Here is a 16,842-nt window from a genome sequence, read left to right as displayed (position 1 = left end):
TTTTTTTTTTTAGAGTATTCTGAGCTATACAGACTTGAGAATCAAGTGGGATTATTATGTCAGAAACCTCCTTATCAGGATCTCGGAATTGTCAAGAAAAAGGATACAAGCTATACATTGTATAAGAGAAAGTAAGTACTTTCAAGTTGTCACTATTTTTTTTTTCTTCTTTAAATTCAATGAAAGTTGATACTGCTTTCAAATGTCAACACTATTCCAATACTCAGTGTATGAAACTGAAATTATATTATACGTGATCTAAGCATAGCAGAGATAAACTGTGCTTACAACTTCGATGTGGCTATGATCGGACTGCTGTTGAAGAAAAGGTAGCACTCATAAGTGATAACCTGCCAAGATCAGATACAACAAAATGCCACCAGATATCTTTAAATATGTCCATATTGATTTAAGAGGGTACATGCATGTCTATTGTGCATATAATGTTTGTGCAATATAATTTATACTGAAATGGCACAGAGAAGAATAATACTTTGCGCTCATTTTATAAGGAATACATATATATAAAGACTGCAGAAAATGTTTATGTTGAATTTGAGGTTTTCAGTGGCAACACCTCACTGATCTGATGTTTGGAAGAGGTGTGTTTGCACTTGTCTTCATGTCCCTGACCCTCTAATGAATGTCCTGGTCCAAGGCACTTCCATGACCTACATCCTAATCCCCAAGATCTGGTCCCAAGGAAGTCTGTTAAAACGAGGTGACAACTGTTCATGTACCATGCACAGGGGTCCTCCAGAGGGCCTAGTGTACATACTGTTTGTCCTTTGAACAGTCACTCATCACTACTATCTTCTTACACCTATCAGACTGATAAACTATAATGGGCAAGAGGAAAGTGTTGTTGGCTTTAAACTGGTGGTGTATTTTCTGTGTTGAGGGAGCCTCCCAACAGAGAGAAAATATTATTTCTATGTGTCTTGAGGCTCTAAATTTCTATTCGGGTTCACAACACAAGATTAGAAAATGCAGGATTTGTGCACATACAGCTTACACCTATTCTTTTTCCTCCTGTATGTTTAAAATGTGTGAAGTACAGCTGATCTTAGGCCTTCAACTAGCCTTTCTGCCTTGGGGGCCTACAAAGTCCAAAAAGACTGTCACAAATAAGTGCAGTATGAATGAAAAGGATGTATGCTTAATATGGGAATGGCTAAATTGTATTTAAACTTGCAGAGCTGCTAGGTGCAGCCATTGTACCCATATGATAGAGACACTAATAACTGACACCAATGAGATTTAAACCTGCATTAACAAAAAGTCAGTACATTTTAATCATATTAGTATCCTAGGCAAAACAGTTCATGTTTAATACTCATTTGTAAATATTGCATTCTTACAAATAAGGTCACGTTTGTATTTTGTTATTGCAAGGTTTTACAGGGTTATGTAGTGTAACGAGCCCCTGCTCGCTCGGTTCCACTCTCCCGGCACTCCTCTGCTGCTATTGGATCAGATGTCAGACCGCAACGTCTGATTCTTCGATCGTCTGATAATCTGGGATTCGAACTACAGCTATGTGCCGTTCGAATCCAGTTGTGATAGCTCAGAACAAACACCAGGCAGGCTGTATGTAAGTTCCAACAGGGATCTGCTTTATTGAAGACCAGTTCAGTATATATACAGTTCAAGAAGTCTAAACACATAACGCAATCCAACATGAACAGCATGCAAACAGACATCCCCTCCCCGATGCCTTAATGAATGAATAGGGAGGGAGGAGACACATGTGATGGGATTATCTCCTGAGTGTATCATAGGATGATCTACTCCCCTACACCCAGAGTCCCCTACACCCGGAGTCCCCTACACCCGGAGTCAGCTACTCCTAGAATCAGCTATCCTAATCCCATCATCAACACAATACAACAAAGGGACCAATAAACTGTAACAGTTCAATGTCCAGAATTATCCCCCTTCAGTGTTGCTGGAGTCACAGCCTGTACCTATAATACACACAGGGTCATCCAAATGTAATGCCAGGGAAAATGTACAGTACATCCCTCCACACATAAACCTGGTAGAATGGTTAATTGTAACCCCAAGAGGTCCGAGGGGGTCTCCATAGTTCTGGGTCCATAGTCAGTAGGAAGGAGGCTAGCCCCCAGGCTCCTCCAACAGCACCAGTGACGGTTCAGTCCATCACATGTAGTATTTTACTACTGCATTTATGACCTGTTCTGTCCTTTTGTGATCCTCTGCCAATGAGACTCCAGGTTCCAAATAACAAAATATAAGAAAAGACTGATTTGTGTGAAAGTCTGCTCATGGACAAATGTAAAACGCTCTTCATTTCAGAAATAAATCCTCTAGAGGTGCACAGCTGGTGGGCTGGTCTGTTAATAATCACGAAGAGTTATATGCAGGCTGGACATTTTCATTCCTGTAGTTTCAGTGGGTTAGATATAGTAAGAACTAGCCTAAAATAGTAAAGCATTACGACACATCCATGGCTTCTGTGCCCACTTTTATTCAGAGAAAGTAATCAAACAGTAAACACAGTTGGCTTCATGGGGGGTTGTTAAATATTGCTTCTCACAAAATAAACATTTAGCCTCCGGCCTTTGCTCTTGCAGCACCACTGCTCTGGCCTAAGTCCCGAGGTCCCTGTCTGTGTCCTCCAGACACTCTCAAACACTATGCTGACCTGCATGCTCAGTATACAACTTCATACCTCCCTGCTGCATAGGCCCCACTCTAATTCTTGGGTGAAGCCCTCCTGTCTCCACGACTTCCCTGTCTCACAGGTAGCGCCCCGAACATTCACCAGACACCTTACCATAAGGGTTGTGCACAGCTATGCAATCACTAGGTGCTGGTCAACTTAAAAAAATGGACCTAGGGTTTTTGGAGGATTTATCCCACCCAAGTTGCTACAAAGCCTCCAAGTTCCAGGACCATGACCAGGATTTATCCATGCTGGATAAAACTAAAAAGCCAGTTTTCTCCCTCTTCAATATGCCTCCCGTAGCCTCCCAACTTGTATGGGTGAGAACCCTGGGAGCCCTCCAGCCCTTATTATATAATAACCAGACACGGCACTGTCACAATATATTGTGACTTCAATTATGTTCACCAGCAATGCAAACCTGAGAAAATTATACTGGCCAATACTTACTATTGAGGAAATGAGGAATCTTACAATTCTATATTGCTGTTGTCAAATTGTATGTCATAGTAACCTGGGCCATATCCATTTTACTAAGGTAGATTCAGAGCCATGTTGTCACAGCAAGAATTTATGTGAGTAGAGGTGTCATGTTGAGCAGTATGAATTACACCAGTGTTTCTATGATGCCATTCTGTAGAATCTGTTACAAAAGCCAGGCTATCCCCATATTACAAAAAAACCCCCAAAAAAACAGAATATGCCAAATTTCTAGAGATGTGTTATTTCAGAAGATGGATTGATGCCATGTTGCCAGACAGAATTATCCTGTGTTACAAAAAATTGCATTTTATGAGAGGTTTCTTGTTACAAAAGACAAACTAATGGTATGTTACTGGAGACCTGTTACCAGAGGTACCATATTTCAAAAGACAGAATAATGCTACATCACAATAGACAAAATATCACCATGTTACCAGCTGTGCCAGTGTAATGGTGTGTTAACAGAGGAGTCTTGTTTCAGAAGTCAGAAAAATGTAATGTTGACAGGGGTGTGGGGTAACAATGGAATTTTGCAAAATGTACTTCACCTGGAATATACATTGACAGGGACTTCATAAGGGACACATGTTACCTGGCATATTGCCAGAAGAGATTTTGCCAAGAAAATCACCAGGACTGATTTTTACCTGAGATGGTGATTTCCAGAAATGGCAACATCAGTAAGAGATGGTAATTATGCAAAGTCTGTTCAAAAATGGTAGTTGATTTTAAATTACTTCCTTAGCGGTGTAGGCTTGTTACATGGGAGCTGTCTTAGGGCAGAGGTGTGTCTTTACTACCGGCCTCTAATTGGTTGATAGTGGTAGCAAGGTATGTCCTGTACGAATGTGCAACTATGCTTTTCCCTAGTAAGCTCCTTAAGTCATTCTCTGATGTTTAAATAGTGTAGTTGGAAGCAGCAACAAATTTAGGTGAGAGGGCCCTATGAAGAAGCAACAATCACAAATCCATGAGCTTTGGCACCCTGCAGGAGGCCAAACCATGCATTCATAGGCCTTGTGAAACTATGGGTGTTGTAGATGAAGAATTATACAACACTGAATGTCATGACCTCTCCTGAAATAAGTGGGAAATGACACAGGAAGGATGCAAAGTTCAAAAAGATTTATTTTGTTAGGCATTATTTTTGTCAGTATATGTGATAATCACTACTAAATTAAGTTAGTTTTTGCTATAGACCTAGAATGAGCATTTGACAGCCATTCCTACTCTTATTTGTTTTCTGTATTAGAGAAAATTGGAATCAGTGGAGCTTTTATTGATGCTTTGCATATTTTATACTTTTTCTCCCTGAGGCATATTTGAAGCTACCTAGCTCAGAAGCACAGCTCATAAATATCATGCTGGGAACTTGACAGGGTTGCCCAATGTCTCCAGCTTAATTTGCTCTAGCAATAGCATCTTTAGCTATAAATATATGTCAGAATTCAAACATCCGTGGTCTCCAAGTTGTTAACAATGTCTAGGAAAAGGACTTGCTTGTATTAACGTATTTCCAGGCTTTCTCCACTGTTGTGCAATGTCTTTCTAGCTTTGGAGATGAATAATCCATGCACATTAACCTTGGAAATTCAGCTGCCGTGTTTCAAACACGCCCATATGCAATCAAAACTTAATTCGCTGTTACGTTTGAATTCCAAGGTGGAGAACATTATACCGTATACCATGTTTAGGAATCAGGTTATTTAAAATCACTCTACATTGGGAACTGCAGTACTTTTATAAAGCAACAAATAGTCAACTTAATGAACCACAATACACCTTTTACCTTATTTTGGATTACCTTGTTAAATTAAAATAGTCCCGCTTCCAGGATTCAGTATTTCCCCTTACTCTTAATTTCTTTTCAACAGCATGATCTCAGGAAGCTGTTAGATGCCATCTTCATATTCTTAGGGATGAATAACAAATCCAGATTTTCATTAGAAAACCCCCATTTCTACATAAATGGTTGGGAGGACTTTCAGTACCAAATCTATATAAATTTAAAAATCAACACACTTAGAACAAATTGCTTTTACCATGTGCTCATCTCTGGGTCTTCAATGAATCTAACATTTTTTATTACAAGAACTGGCTAGCTTTAGTATGGACCATTGCCCCAATATCTCCAAAATCAATCAATAATTTTCAATGATCATTATATATATATATATATATATATATGCATATATATATACACACACTCAAAAACATTAATTTTCTTTGTGGACTTGTCATTTATCTACATTAGGCAATGTTAGTGATGTTACAAAAACATAATTTGACACATTTCTAGAGCAACTTATACCCTGCCCCCCGCCCCAGCAAGATTTAATAATTTTTAAATCGATCATTGTGAATTGTGGCTTTTATTTCCTTGCCCTAAATATCCAATTACTGTTGCCTTAATGGCAACATTATTTTAAAATTAATGACAATGCTAGTTATGAAATTTCAGTTGTTGGAACTTCTAACAAGTTCTTTAACATGTGATGTACATGTATTACTTCTACCACATACAGTATATTAAAATATTAATATTATTTATGGTTGTAATTAAATTACTTTCCATATACTGTATGTTGAATCTTTCTTATTCATACTTAAAATTTAGATTTGGACTCAAAGCAAAAATGTAATCAACTATTAACTATTTACAAAATTCCCTTGTACATTATATCCACAAATATTCAAAGATCAAGATCTCTTGCAGGCAGGAATTGTTTATATATGTAAAGCTGACTTTGCAGCTGCTCGATCGCTTCCACGAGCTCTGAATTGTTTGCCACATCCGACCCCCCCCCCATTGCATTCTCAGACTTACCTGTCCCTTCTGTGGGCCCAGCACCAGCATTGCAGGTGTCAGAAAAGACAGGGGAGGGAGACCATTGAACATACATTTGCTAATCTGTTTCCCACTGAATGAACCCTGAAGCAACAATGATTTTGGCATGACAGTTTCTGTGCTGTCATTCCCTGGCCAGAGAGGCTGGGAAAGAAGCTGATCAAGAACAGTCTGTGCCTGATCAGATTCAATTGGCTTCAAAGGTGATATTAGGGGTCTAATAGAGAACCTGTCACCACCAAAGTGCTATCACATAGGGGGCTTGTTAGCCCCCTATGTGATAGCAATAAAGTTAAGTAAAAAGAAAAAATAACATTTAAAAAAATTAAGTCAAATTAAAATTATTATTATACAGGATTTATATAGCGCCAAAAGTTTGCGCAGACATTACAATCACAATACAGTTCAAGACAAGATTGTAAGGAGGGCCCTGCCCCTGAGGGTTGTTACCTGAATTACTATTTTAAGTTATGAACCGCTATATAAGCATTCACACTTACAGGTATAATATTCTAAGGATTCATTCATGAGATTTTTGAGCTCAACACAATAACAGAATTTATTGGTATATAGTATCAAGACTTAAATACAATGAACCAACAATCTATTTAACTACAACATACAAAGAAAAGATTTAAACATGCCAAATACCCAGACATTGGTATCTAACAGACAAACAGACATACAGTTAAGTGGGGGAAAGATTATATGTATAGTTACCCATCAATCGTCACATGAGGCCCCATCCTGGTGAAAAGAGACCGAGCTGTTTTTTCCAGTCATTAATATAGCCCTCGTGTCCATAGGGATGCATGACAAATCTCCCATTGGTTGCCTCCCAAGGCCTACTGGAGATTGGAGGGTTTCCAAGACCCTCTTTACAACTCCACACCCCTCTCTACGATTGGCCAGTCTACTTGTTATTAGATCAAAGGGTCTTGGCTCCTGATACACAGGATACTGAAGTTGCACCTCTATGGTAATTATCTGGACATTCCTGGGCTCAACAATGACCCTATTTGCAATTCATTGGGCCTGGCACTCCCCTCCACAGTGATAAGCACAACAAAGACTTTATTTCCCTACAAGCTATCAACACCTCAGGGAAAATATTTAAAACAAGAAATAAAACTATATACATATGTCTTATGAAGATTTGACATAAACTCATACGGTAACAGGGTTTACAATCTAAAAGGGAAATAAATGTATAAACACCCCAAAAAATATTTTAAAGTCCCCCGTGTACACATACATACAAACATAAACACACGTTAGGTGTGCCTAGGGACATACAAAAACGTAAGTGTATTTATTACTAAAAATGTGGGTTTGATAACCAGTTGCGCTAATATCATGCAACATAAAACATTTCAGCTGCCACTATTCTACAGGAGCGCTGATTTTAGGAAATATATTATTGTGGGGGTTTTAATCTTGAGGCCAAAAATGTGCATTTTAAAATGTGCAAAAATTACTCTGGCAGTAAGAGGTAAGAGGCAGATAAGAGTTGAACTGTTAGCTGTATTGGAGTAAAAAGAAGATACTTGCATAATTAATTTATCTAGCCATTTCATACAAAAAAAATAACATTTTATGAAATGGGTTAAACTAATCCTCCAAGGAGAAAAATACAGGGCTGGCATTTCTTATATGCTCAAGAAAATACTAGCTGCATGGTGGATCCTTTGGCTTCAATACTGTATGAGTTAGTGACCTGAAACAAGTACAGTATGTGGTTTAGGAAAGTCTGAGAAACGCTCAGTCTCCTTGCCTGCCTGCTTTGTAATGACCAAAACAGTTGACCAAACTAAGAATTCTTGTGGGTATATCTTTGCCTTGTAATATCTCTAAGTGATCTAAGATGTCACTATGCAAATCATGCCATTAGTATGGTTCTTAGGTGTAACCAACATTTACTGCCAGGGTCTAACAATACTCTCTAATGAGTACTCTCCTTGTCGCACTCCTTACCGATATGTCCCTTGTAGTGGGGGGTGCTCGCAGTGACCACGGATGGCACCGCGAATGTCAGCAAAATTGTAGAAATGTCACCAGCACACCAGTCCTTTTAATATAGCAAAAGCTTCATTTATTGAAGTTTTTTGTCATATGACCAAACAAGCGCTTTCGGGACCTCGCAGGGTCCCTTCATCAGGCTTTAGCATTGACAATAAATGAAGCTTTTGCTATCTTAAAAGGACTGGTGTGCTGGTGACATTTCTACCATTTTAACAATACTCTCTGTCGCATATATAAAGACTATGGTAACTTCCACAGACTGCTGTGATGTTTCTCTCTATAAATGCTTCATGTCTTTTCTAATCATCATTTCTAAATAGCAATAACAGGTCTGTCAATAACTCTTTCAACATTGAAATTAAAACTGTTGAATTATATAGTGTGAACCGTGATATGGAGGATGAAAAATCCGCTGCTCATGCAGCATGTCGGTATGGATTTCATTAGATACATAATGCTATACTATGCTGTTATAATTTTCTTCATACTGTTAATCTAGCAACCTTATTTTCTTAATATTAACCTTCATTTTTATTTCATTAAAAAACATCTTTAAAAATCCCCACACTGAGCTTCAGTTAACAAATAGGAATAAAGAGCCTTTCCAGGGCACCCAGCAGGTTAATTGGAAAATAAAAATCACACATTCTTTTTCAAAAGTGCTGACTGGTTGTATGCATTATAGATGTTGATAAATAATTTTTTGCTTGTGAAGTTTATAGTACATTACGGTTCTACTGTTGTAAGGCTAATTTATGATATTTTTGTTCCAGTGATGTTAACACACTAGTAAATGTCTTTCTAAAAATTGCTAGGTAGTGGGGGTGATGGTGTTTAAATAATACATAGCTTGTCCATTTTGGAGATTTATAACTAGTATTGTTTTTAAACAACAAGGGAAAGCAGATTGTGTTCCAAAATATCTTCATAAAAGGTATAAAAATGCTTAATTTTGGTCTGTAGCACTACACTTGCTGCTATTCACCAGATTGTAATGGGTTTTTATTAATTGTATTGGCTAGAATGCAGTCTGTTTCTGCTTTAGAACATAATATGTTTACATCAATGTAAATGTACTCTTAAATTGCTTTTGATCTTTTTATGTGCTTGATATGTCTTTTTATTTTTCCTCATATGCCTTGATGTACTCTATTCTGGGTTTTTTTTTACTGCTTTTCTTAGACCCATAATCCCGCATTAACATATATTTTCTTCTGTGAGCCTGATAATAGGACAAAACTCATCAATATTAGATGCAGTTAATGACTAGGACAATATTTGCAGACACAAATAATTGCAAGCTGAGGAGTACTAGAACTGATTGCTGTATATAGATGTTAAAATTTCAAAGTCGTCTGAGGAGAAATCATAAATTAAACTCATAAATCTTCCAAATCTTTAGCGGAGTTAAACATTAGTTCAGAATGTTCTATACCAAATAGAGAGTCTGAAAAAGTTTATTGATGCTCTTTATATTAGAAACGTCATGCCTCTTCTAAAAATGAAACTAGCATGCACAGTTCAAAAAACAAAAAAACTATCATGAATTCGCTATAAAAGCCAGAAACTGTTGCTTCTTCATATGGAGCAGAAAACGGGGCTTAAGACAGTGTTGGGGAGGTTAAGGGCTCACTTTCAGAGTTTCAGAGGTTAATTTTTGGAGTGTGAATTATATGGTGGTGGGGGTTATATGTTAAGACATGTTGGGTATTAGGAAGAAGGTTAAGTTTAAGGCACACTTTAGGGGACAACTGTTTGTGGGGGTTAAGTGTTAGGAGCTCTCTTTAGGGGTTAGGGAGCCCCGTATACAAAAGTTCCAGGGTCAGATTCCTGGAGCCAAGAACACATATACTAATAAAAATCTGCCCCAACTTTCATGGCAAGAGCTGTTACACTAAACTGTGTAATACTGTTCAAAATACAGTACAACTGTAGTTTATGTTTTTATATCCAAATATTTATTGGGTTTTCAAGGTAACAATAATCAGCATGTTATACAGTGTTTGCCGGTTACATACAGCCACATAGGCAACGTAGTACAATAAATAGTAGGTCAATGCAAACACTTTTTAAGAAATTTGGCATGTGAATCCGTTAGGACGCCACCAGGTATGTAACATGTCCCCCGGGGTCGAGCAACCCCTGTAGCAGTTAGTGGAAGATGACGGATATATTCTAGCTAGACGAGTTGGGACCAGGTACCACCGAAACAATACTTTGTAGGCAACCTCAGTATTTGTCACATTACTGGAACACCGGGAAATATACCTCTTTCCATTCAACATCAGACCAATGCAAACCCAGGTCTGCGGACTATTTGTTGGAATAAGAGTGGAAACTAGTACGTGGTAGTGAATTCAAGGTAGAATATAGAACTGACACCTGTTGAGGTCCCTCTGGTGCATAGAGGCAGAGGTGTTTGAAACCAGTAAGCGGGGTATTTAAGCATCTACATGTCTGCATAGAGGATACCCAGTGTTGCAGCTGAAGGAACCTAAACATTTCTGTATCTGGAATCTGTTTGGTTGTTTTAAGATAGGACCAAGTCGGTATGTCAGGGGTACGATAGAAATCATACAGTCTAGTGAAGCCATTATGGGTCCACCACCTAAACATGGTCGGACCAGTGTATGCTGGGACAAATAAAGGTTGCGAGAGTAGAGGGAGAAGAGGTAAGGAGGGGGATATCAGACCGGAGGAGTACTTCAGTGAGTCCCACCCTTTCAAGGAGTGTTTCATCAGAGGGCTGAGAGATCGGGGTCTATCAGCTGCCGGCAGCCAGGGTAGCGCTTGTAGAGGAATTGGGTGGCAGTTGGGGATTTCTAACATGGTCCATAGCGGAATTTTGGTAGTGCGGTGAATGGCAATTAACGGTAACAGTTGGGATGCTTGGTAGTAGAGGAGGATATTCGGAAGGCCTATCCCCCCTTCCCGTGTGTGCTTATATAGAGTGGACCTTGGGACTCTGGGGCGCAGCGGGTACCATATGAACAATATGATGTTTCTCTGGATAGTTCGAAGGATAAAGGATGGGACCGCTATAGGTAGTACCCTAAAATAGTATAGTAGCTTAGGGAGTATGGTCATCTTGACCGCAGCGACCCTGCCAAACCAGGATAGCCTATGGTGTAGCCAGGTGTCCATTAAAGCCCTAAGCTGCCTAATCAAGGGCAAGTAGTTATTTACGTACAATGTAGCATATGAGGGAGATATATTAACCCCTAGGTATCTTAAATACTTCTGTTCCCAAGAGAATGTGAAATTCTCACGGAGACTAACATAATCATGCTGTGTCAAAGACACATTCATGGCTGCTGATTTTCCCCAGTTAACCACCAAGCCAGAGATATCTGAGAAAAGATCCAAGGTGTGCAGTAGATTGGGAACAGAAGTATGGGTTGGGTAATGGTCAATATGACGTCGACTGCAAACAAACTAGTTTTGTATTCTACCCCTGCCACCTCAACTCCCTTCACGTTTGGGTTTGAGCGGATCATATAAGCCAAAGGCTCTATGGCCAGGGCAAAAAGGACCGGCGATAGGGGACAACCCTGGCGTGTGCCTCTGCCAATCGGGAAGGTCCCAGAGACGTGTCCTAAGTATTTTACCTGGGCGGTGGGGTTATTGTATAAGGCTTGGAGCCAGGAAAGAAAGGGCCCATCGAGACCCCACTTGAGCAGTATATATCGGAGGTAGTCCCAAGAGACTGAATCAAATGCCCGCTGAATGTCAAGAGACAGCAGGAATCCTGGAATGTTCCTAGTCCTGAGTACATGTACCAGGTGAATGATTTTACTGACGTTATCCCCTGCCTGCCGGGATGGGATAAAGCCAACCTGGTCCTTATGAATCAGAGCCGGTAGGAATTCATTGATACACGTAGCCAAGATCTTCGCCAGTATTTTAAGGTCCACATTCAGGAGGGATATAGGCCTATAGCTATTAGGGTCTCGAGGGTCCTTATCCGGTTTCGGCACCATTGAAATATATGCCAACAAGGATGAGGGGTGTACTGAGTCCCCTTTCCTCAAAGAATTATACATGTCCGCTAATCTAGGTGCCAATATGGGTGCTAACTTTTTGTAATAAAGGGTTGAAAACCCATCTGGGCCAGGGGCTTTAGATGTTTTAAGGGATTTGATCGTGTTCAGCACTTCCTCCTCCGTTACTTCTAGGTGAAGTTGGTCAAGTGCTGTTGGGGGAGTAATAGGGAATGGGAGGTCCTTAAGCAATCCATCTGCTTTGGTTTTGTTAAAAGAATTAGAGGCAGAGTAGAGTTTCGTTAGATTCTCGTGGAACAATTGGAGAATTTTGTTCGGGTTCGCTGTAATATTTCCCTGTGTGGTTCGTAGTCTAAGAGGTGCGTACCTATGAGGGAGAGCATTCAGTTTTCTAGCTAGCATGGAGCCTGGCTTATTTGATCTGGAGTAGAATTTGTGTTTAGACCATCTGAGGAGTTTCTCAGAGTGTTGATCTAGTAAGAGATTCAATTCAGTTTTAATGGTATTCAATTGTGTTAGCAATCACTCATCCTGCTTATTCTTCAGACAGGTAGTGAGTTCCTCTAGCTTGGTATAAAGTTCGCTGACCCTCCTATTCCTTTCTTTCTTCCTGCGTGTGGCTATCTCTATTAGCTGACCTCTCATGGTGGCTTTGTGGGCCTCCCATAGTATGACTGGGGAGTCCACAGAACCAGCATTCAGAGAGAAGAATTGTCGAGCATGTGATTCAACCTGTTGTAAGAGGACCTCAGATGACAATATGCTATCATTCACGCACCATATAAAGTGTGTTGGTCTACCTGCTTCTAAGCGGAATCGTACAGCATTTGCTGCATGGTCCGACCAAGACACGGGTTTAATTCGCGCGGACAGGAAAGCAGGAACATTACATTGTAATGTAAACACATGATCAATTCTACAAAACGAGCGATGGGGATTGGAAAAGAATGTATAGTCCTTGGTGGATGGGTTCAGCTCCCTCCACACATCCACTATTCTGACTCCGATCGTTGTGATAGCGAAATATATCCCTTGCTGAGACCTCTATGCCTGGCCTGTATAAGCAGATATACTCACTGCGGACAATCCTCGTCAGATAGCTGAACTCGTCAATACCGATTCATTCAAAAGAGGTGTTTATTCTTTAACATCAGGTTACAGCAGATGATAGGAACAGCAGTTGAATCTGCGCTCTTGTAAAGTCTTTTCCCTCAGCTCACGACATTTCCTAAGAGGGTGATGCTTCTTGTGAATAGGGCACTGACGATTAGGATCTTTATCTCTATCATCCGAATCACTCTGGTATGCAGGTGAGTATACGGGTGGTGAGATATCTGTCCTATTAACAGATATTGCTCTATGAAAGTCTCTATGAAATCACAGCAGGCTGTAAGAATTCTATGCATTTTCTGACTATTCTGACTCCGATCGTTGTGATAGCGAAATATATCCCTTGCTGAGACCTCTATGCCTGGCCTGTATAAGCAGATATACTCACTGCGGACAATCCTCGTCAGATAGCTGAACTCGTCAATACCGATTCATTCAAAAGAGGTGTTTATTCTTTAACATCAGGTTACAGCAGATGATAGGAACAGCAGTTGAACGGTTATAGTATTGTGCGGTCAGAAAATGATGCCTTTCCTCCGTACTGTGCAGATTACCTGTGTGTCCTTGTTACATGTGGCTCTTAACTGTGGTCATGACACAGGAAGTACTGCACACAGGAAGAAGGGAGGGGCATACATAGACTGGAAATATGTCGTCACATGGGGAATAATTACAGAAAACATGTTTGTTACAACAAAAGGCCACTAGATGGCAGCATAGAATAACACATGGATTTAGCTACGAGAAAATAGTTAGGCAAAAACACACTATATAAATTCTACCTATATAACAATGCTAATATTAACTGAGGCTATGCATCTCATATTCTATGCCCCTATTGGGGCGGCACATCCACCAAGGAATGGTCATTTAATAATGTGAGGAAATTGGAGTTCTGCAACGGTAGGGGGGAGGGGTTGGCAGTGTCTGTAGGTTTAGTCTTGTCATGAGCAGGGTAAAGAACTAAATTGGTATCCCCAGCTAAAATGAGGATACCTTTACTGTGGTGGGTAACTACCTTCAACAGGTGGGAGAGGAAGCGGAGTTGGTGTGTATTAGGGCAATAGTACGAGACTATAGTCACGTCAACATCATATAGCGAACCAATCAATATCACATAACGTCCACTGGGGTCTGAAATTTGTTTGTCACACACGAAAGGTAGATTCTTCCTGATCGCTATCAGTACCCCTCTCTTTTTTTCTGTGAAGTTGGCACTATAAAATACAGGGAATCGATTATGTAGATATTTAGGACAGGAGGTGAGAGAAAGTCTAGTCTCCTGCAAGCAGACTACGTCGCATGGCAGGATGAGTAATAGGAGAATGCTTTGTTTCTCTTGTGTGGTGAATTCAACCCCTGGACGTTATGTGAGACTACATTAAAGCTATTGGCCATGGGTAACAAGCAGGTACATTAGATAACTTAGGCAACCCTTAGTGATAGACTTATGTGTACAATAACTCACGAGAAACCTGTGGAGGAGCGACCGAAGCGTGGTATTCCAGACCACCGATGGACCGGGAGGAAGGGAGAGGAGTCTAAGGAGGAAAAACAAAGAAAACAAAAGCCCTACTGCGGGCTGGGTAAACAAAGAGTAGTAACAAAACGTAACTTAGAAAACTGTCCCTAAGGACAAGTGTTGCAGATAGCGAGGTGGAAAAATCCTCCCTCCTAACCGCCGTTCTCAAGGGGGGGCGTTGACCACCCAGTCCCCTTAGAGAGCACCTCATGTAATAATCGTATGAACGTAGCACCAAAACCGGTACATGTAAAAAGGCAGATAGTGCTGCTAGGCATAACAGGAATAACAGTATATAACTTCACAGGGCAGCATTATGCTCATCCTGTACTCAATGTTAAAAGAGAGTAATCAACCGGGTGTAGAACTGGTCAGTGATCCAAGAACAACACGGATCTAATGTCAGTCAACGGGCGGCAGACATAAAGTCTCCGGCAAGAAGCAAACACAGGAGTCTCCGGACAGTTTATCAGGTAGGATCGTGGGGTGGGGTGGTCATCCTCTGTTTTCCAGATTTATACGGCTGGGAGCGTCGAACACTCTCCCATATGGGACTTGGAGGTACGCGTCTCGAGTTTTGGGACGACTGGGATGATTCCCTCTGGGATGGTGGCAGCAGCTCGGGATCCAAAAGTACCTTCTTCAGGTCAGCTGGTGAAGCGGGGGAGTAAGCACGACCATTGTGCGAGAATAGGAGCCTAAAGGGGAATCCCCATCGATAGGCTATGCCGTTATTTTTCAGAACCTCCAGATAAGGCCTCAGGGCCCGCCGGCGTTGTATGGTGGTAGGCGAGAGATCAGCAAATACTTGGAATGCAGTTCCTTGGAAATGTAGGTCTTTCTTGTTCTGAGTAGCGTGCAGTACTGCCTCCTTTGTACGATAAAAGGTGAATTTAACAATGATGTCCCTTGGGGGGCCATCTGGCCGATTAGGGGTCAGAGCTCTATGGATACGATCAAACTCTAAGCGATCGATCGGTGTGGATGGGATAAGTTCTTGCAGCAACGCAGTAATGGTGGATTGCAAGTCTATCACAGATTCTGGGAGCCCACGGAAGCGGAGATTGCCACGGCGGGCACTGTTCTCCATGTCTTCCACCTTATCCATAATGGCAATCAGATCAGTATTGACTGAGTCCAGATCATGCTCATGAAATTCAACAACAGTAACGACATCATCCATTTTTTTCTCTAGGAGGTCTGTACGCATACCTATTTCTCTGATCTCCTTGGTCAGGGCCGCAGTAAGCTTCTCTGAGGATGCCGTCAGCTCAATATGGAGCATAGCTCGGATTTTTTGCAGGAGGTTCGCATCTCTGGAATCGTCCTGTTCTTCCCCCTGGGTCATGGGGAGACTGTCTAGGGACGATGAGTCCTGTGTGTCCGGGAGGTGGAGTGGTGATGCAGAGTGCTCTGGGGTGCCTCGTGCGGCCGCCATCTTGGGTTGTCCCCGTCTCTGCAGCTGCAGCTTCCGTGTATCTTTCTGCCGTTTACTCTGCCTCCTCATATCCCCCCCGCAGGGTGTCCGGTATCAGGGACGAGAGGCAAGTATACTGGTACCGCTTGAGGTGCTTCTGCTGGCTAAAGATTGCTCTCTGGGGATCGGGTGTTGCGGAGCTCCGTTAGACCGCGGCCATCTTCCTCGGCAGCTCGCCATGCCCCGTGTATAGTAGTTTATGTTTTTAAATATCTTACTAAGCAAGTAAATAAGTAAGCTTGTTCTGTCTGTGATTGGCTGCTAACTCTCATCATTATTTATTTTTATTTATGTACAAATACGTACAGAGATAGTATCTTAAGCTGAAATCATTCGACCGAGAAAAGAAAGAAAGAATAGGTACATAATGTGATTTTTTTTCTTAGAGCTTTTAGTATCACGACTGATACTTTGTAGATGTCATTACAGGTTTTTCTCTTTTAACATCCTATACCACCATATATTGTGATTTTGCACTTGGAAATGCTTTAACCAGTTGACATCCGCGGTGTTAAACCCCCTTCCCATCCAGGCCATTTTTCAGTATTCAGCGCTGCGGTACTTTAACTGCCATTTATTCCGTCATGCAGCGCTGTACTGAAATGAATTTTATACCCTTTTTTGGGGACAGATAGAGCTTTCTTTTGGTGGTATTTATTCACCACTGGGGGTTTTATTTTTTTACTATAT

At 40.9% G+C, this 16,842-nt stretch overlaps 1 protein-coding gene across 1 annotated transcript in view; it reads left to right on the top strand.

Moving 5' to 3' along the window:
* The window catches only part of LOC108784922 (dynein heavy chain 3, axonemal-like), an 899,093-nt gene that overhangs the window by 55,567 nt on the left and 826,684 nt on the right, over positions 1-16,842 (top strand). Inside the window, exon 4 of the mRNA XM_018553871.1 lies at positions 14-131. Within this exon, the coding sequence (XP_018409373.1) occupies positions 14-131 (118 nt within the window). The remainder of the gene's footprint in view (positions 1-13; positions 132-16,842) is intronic.

The sequence above is a fragment of the Nanorana parkeri genome, unplaced genomic scaffold (assembly GCF_000935625.1).
Source record: "Nanorana parkeri isolate BGI_ZX_2015 unplaced genomic scaffold, ASM93562v1 scaffold132, whole genome shotgun sequence".
Lineage (NCBI taxonomy): Eukaryota > Metazoa > Chordata > Amphibia > Anura > Dicroglossidae > Nanorana > Nanorana parkeri.
This window is presented reverse-complemented; position numbering and strand designations above follow the sequence as displayed.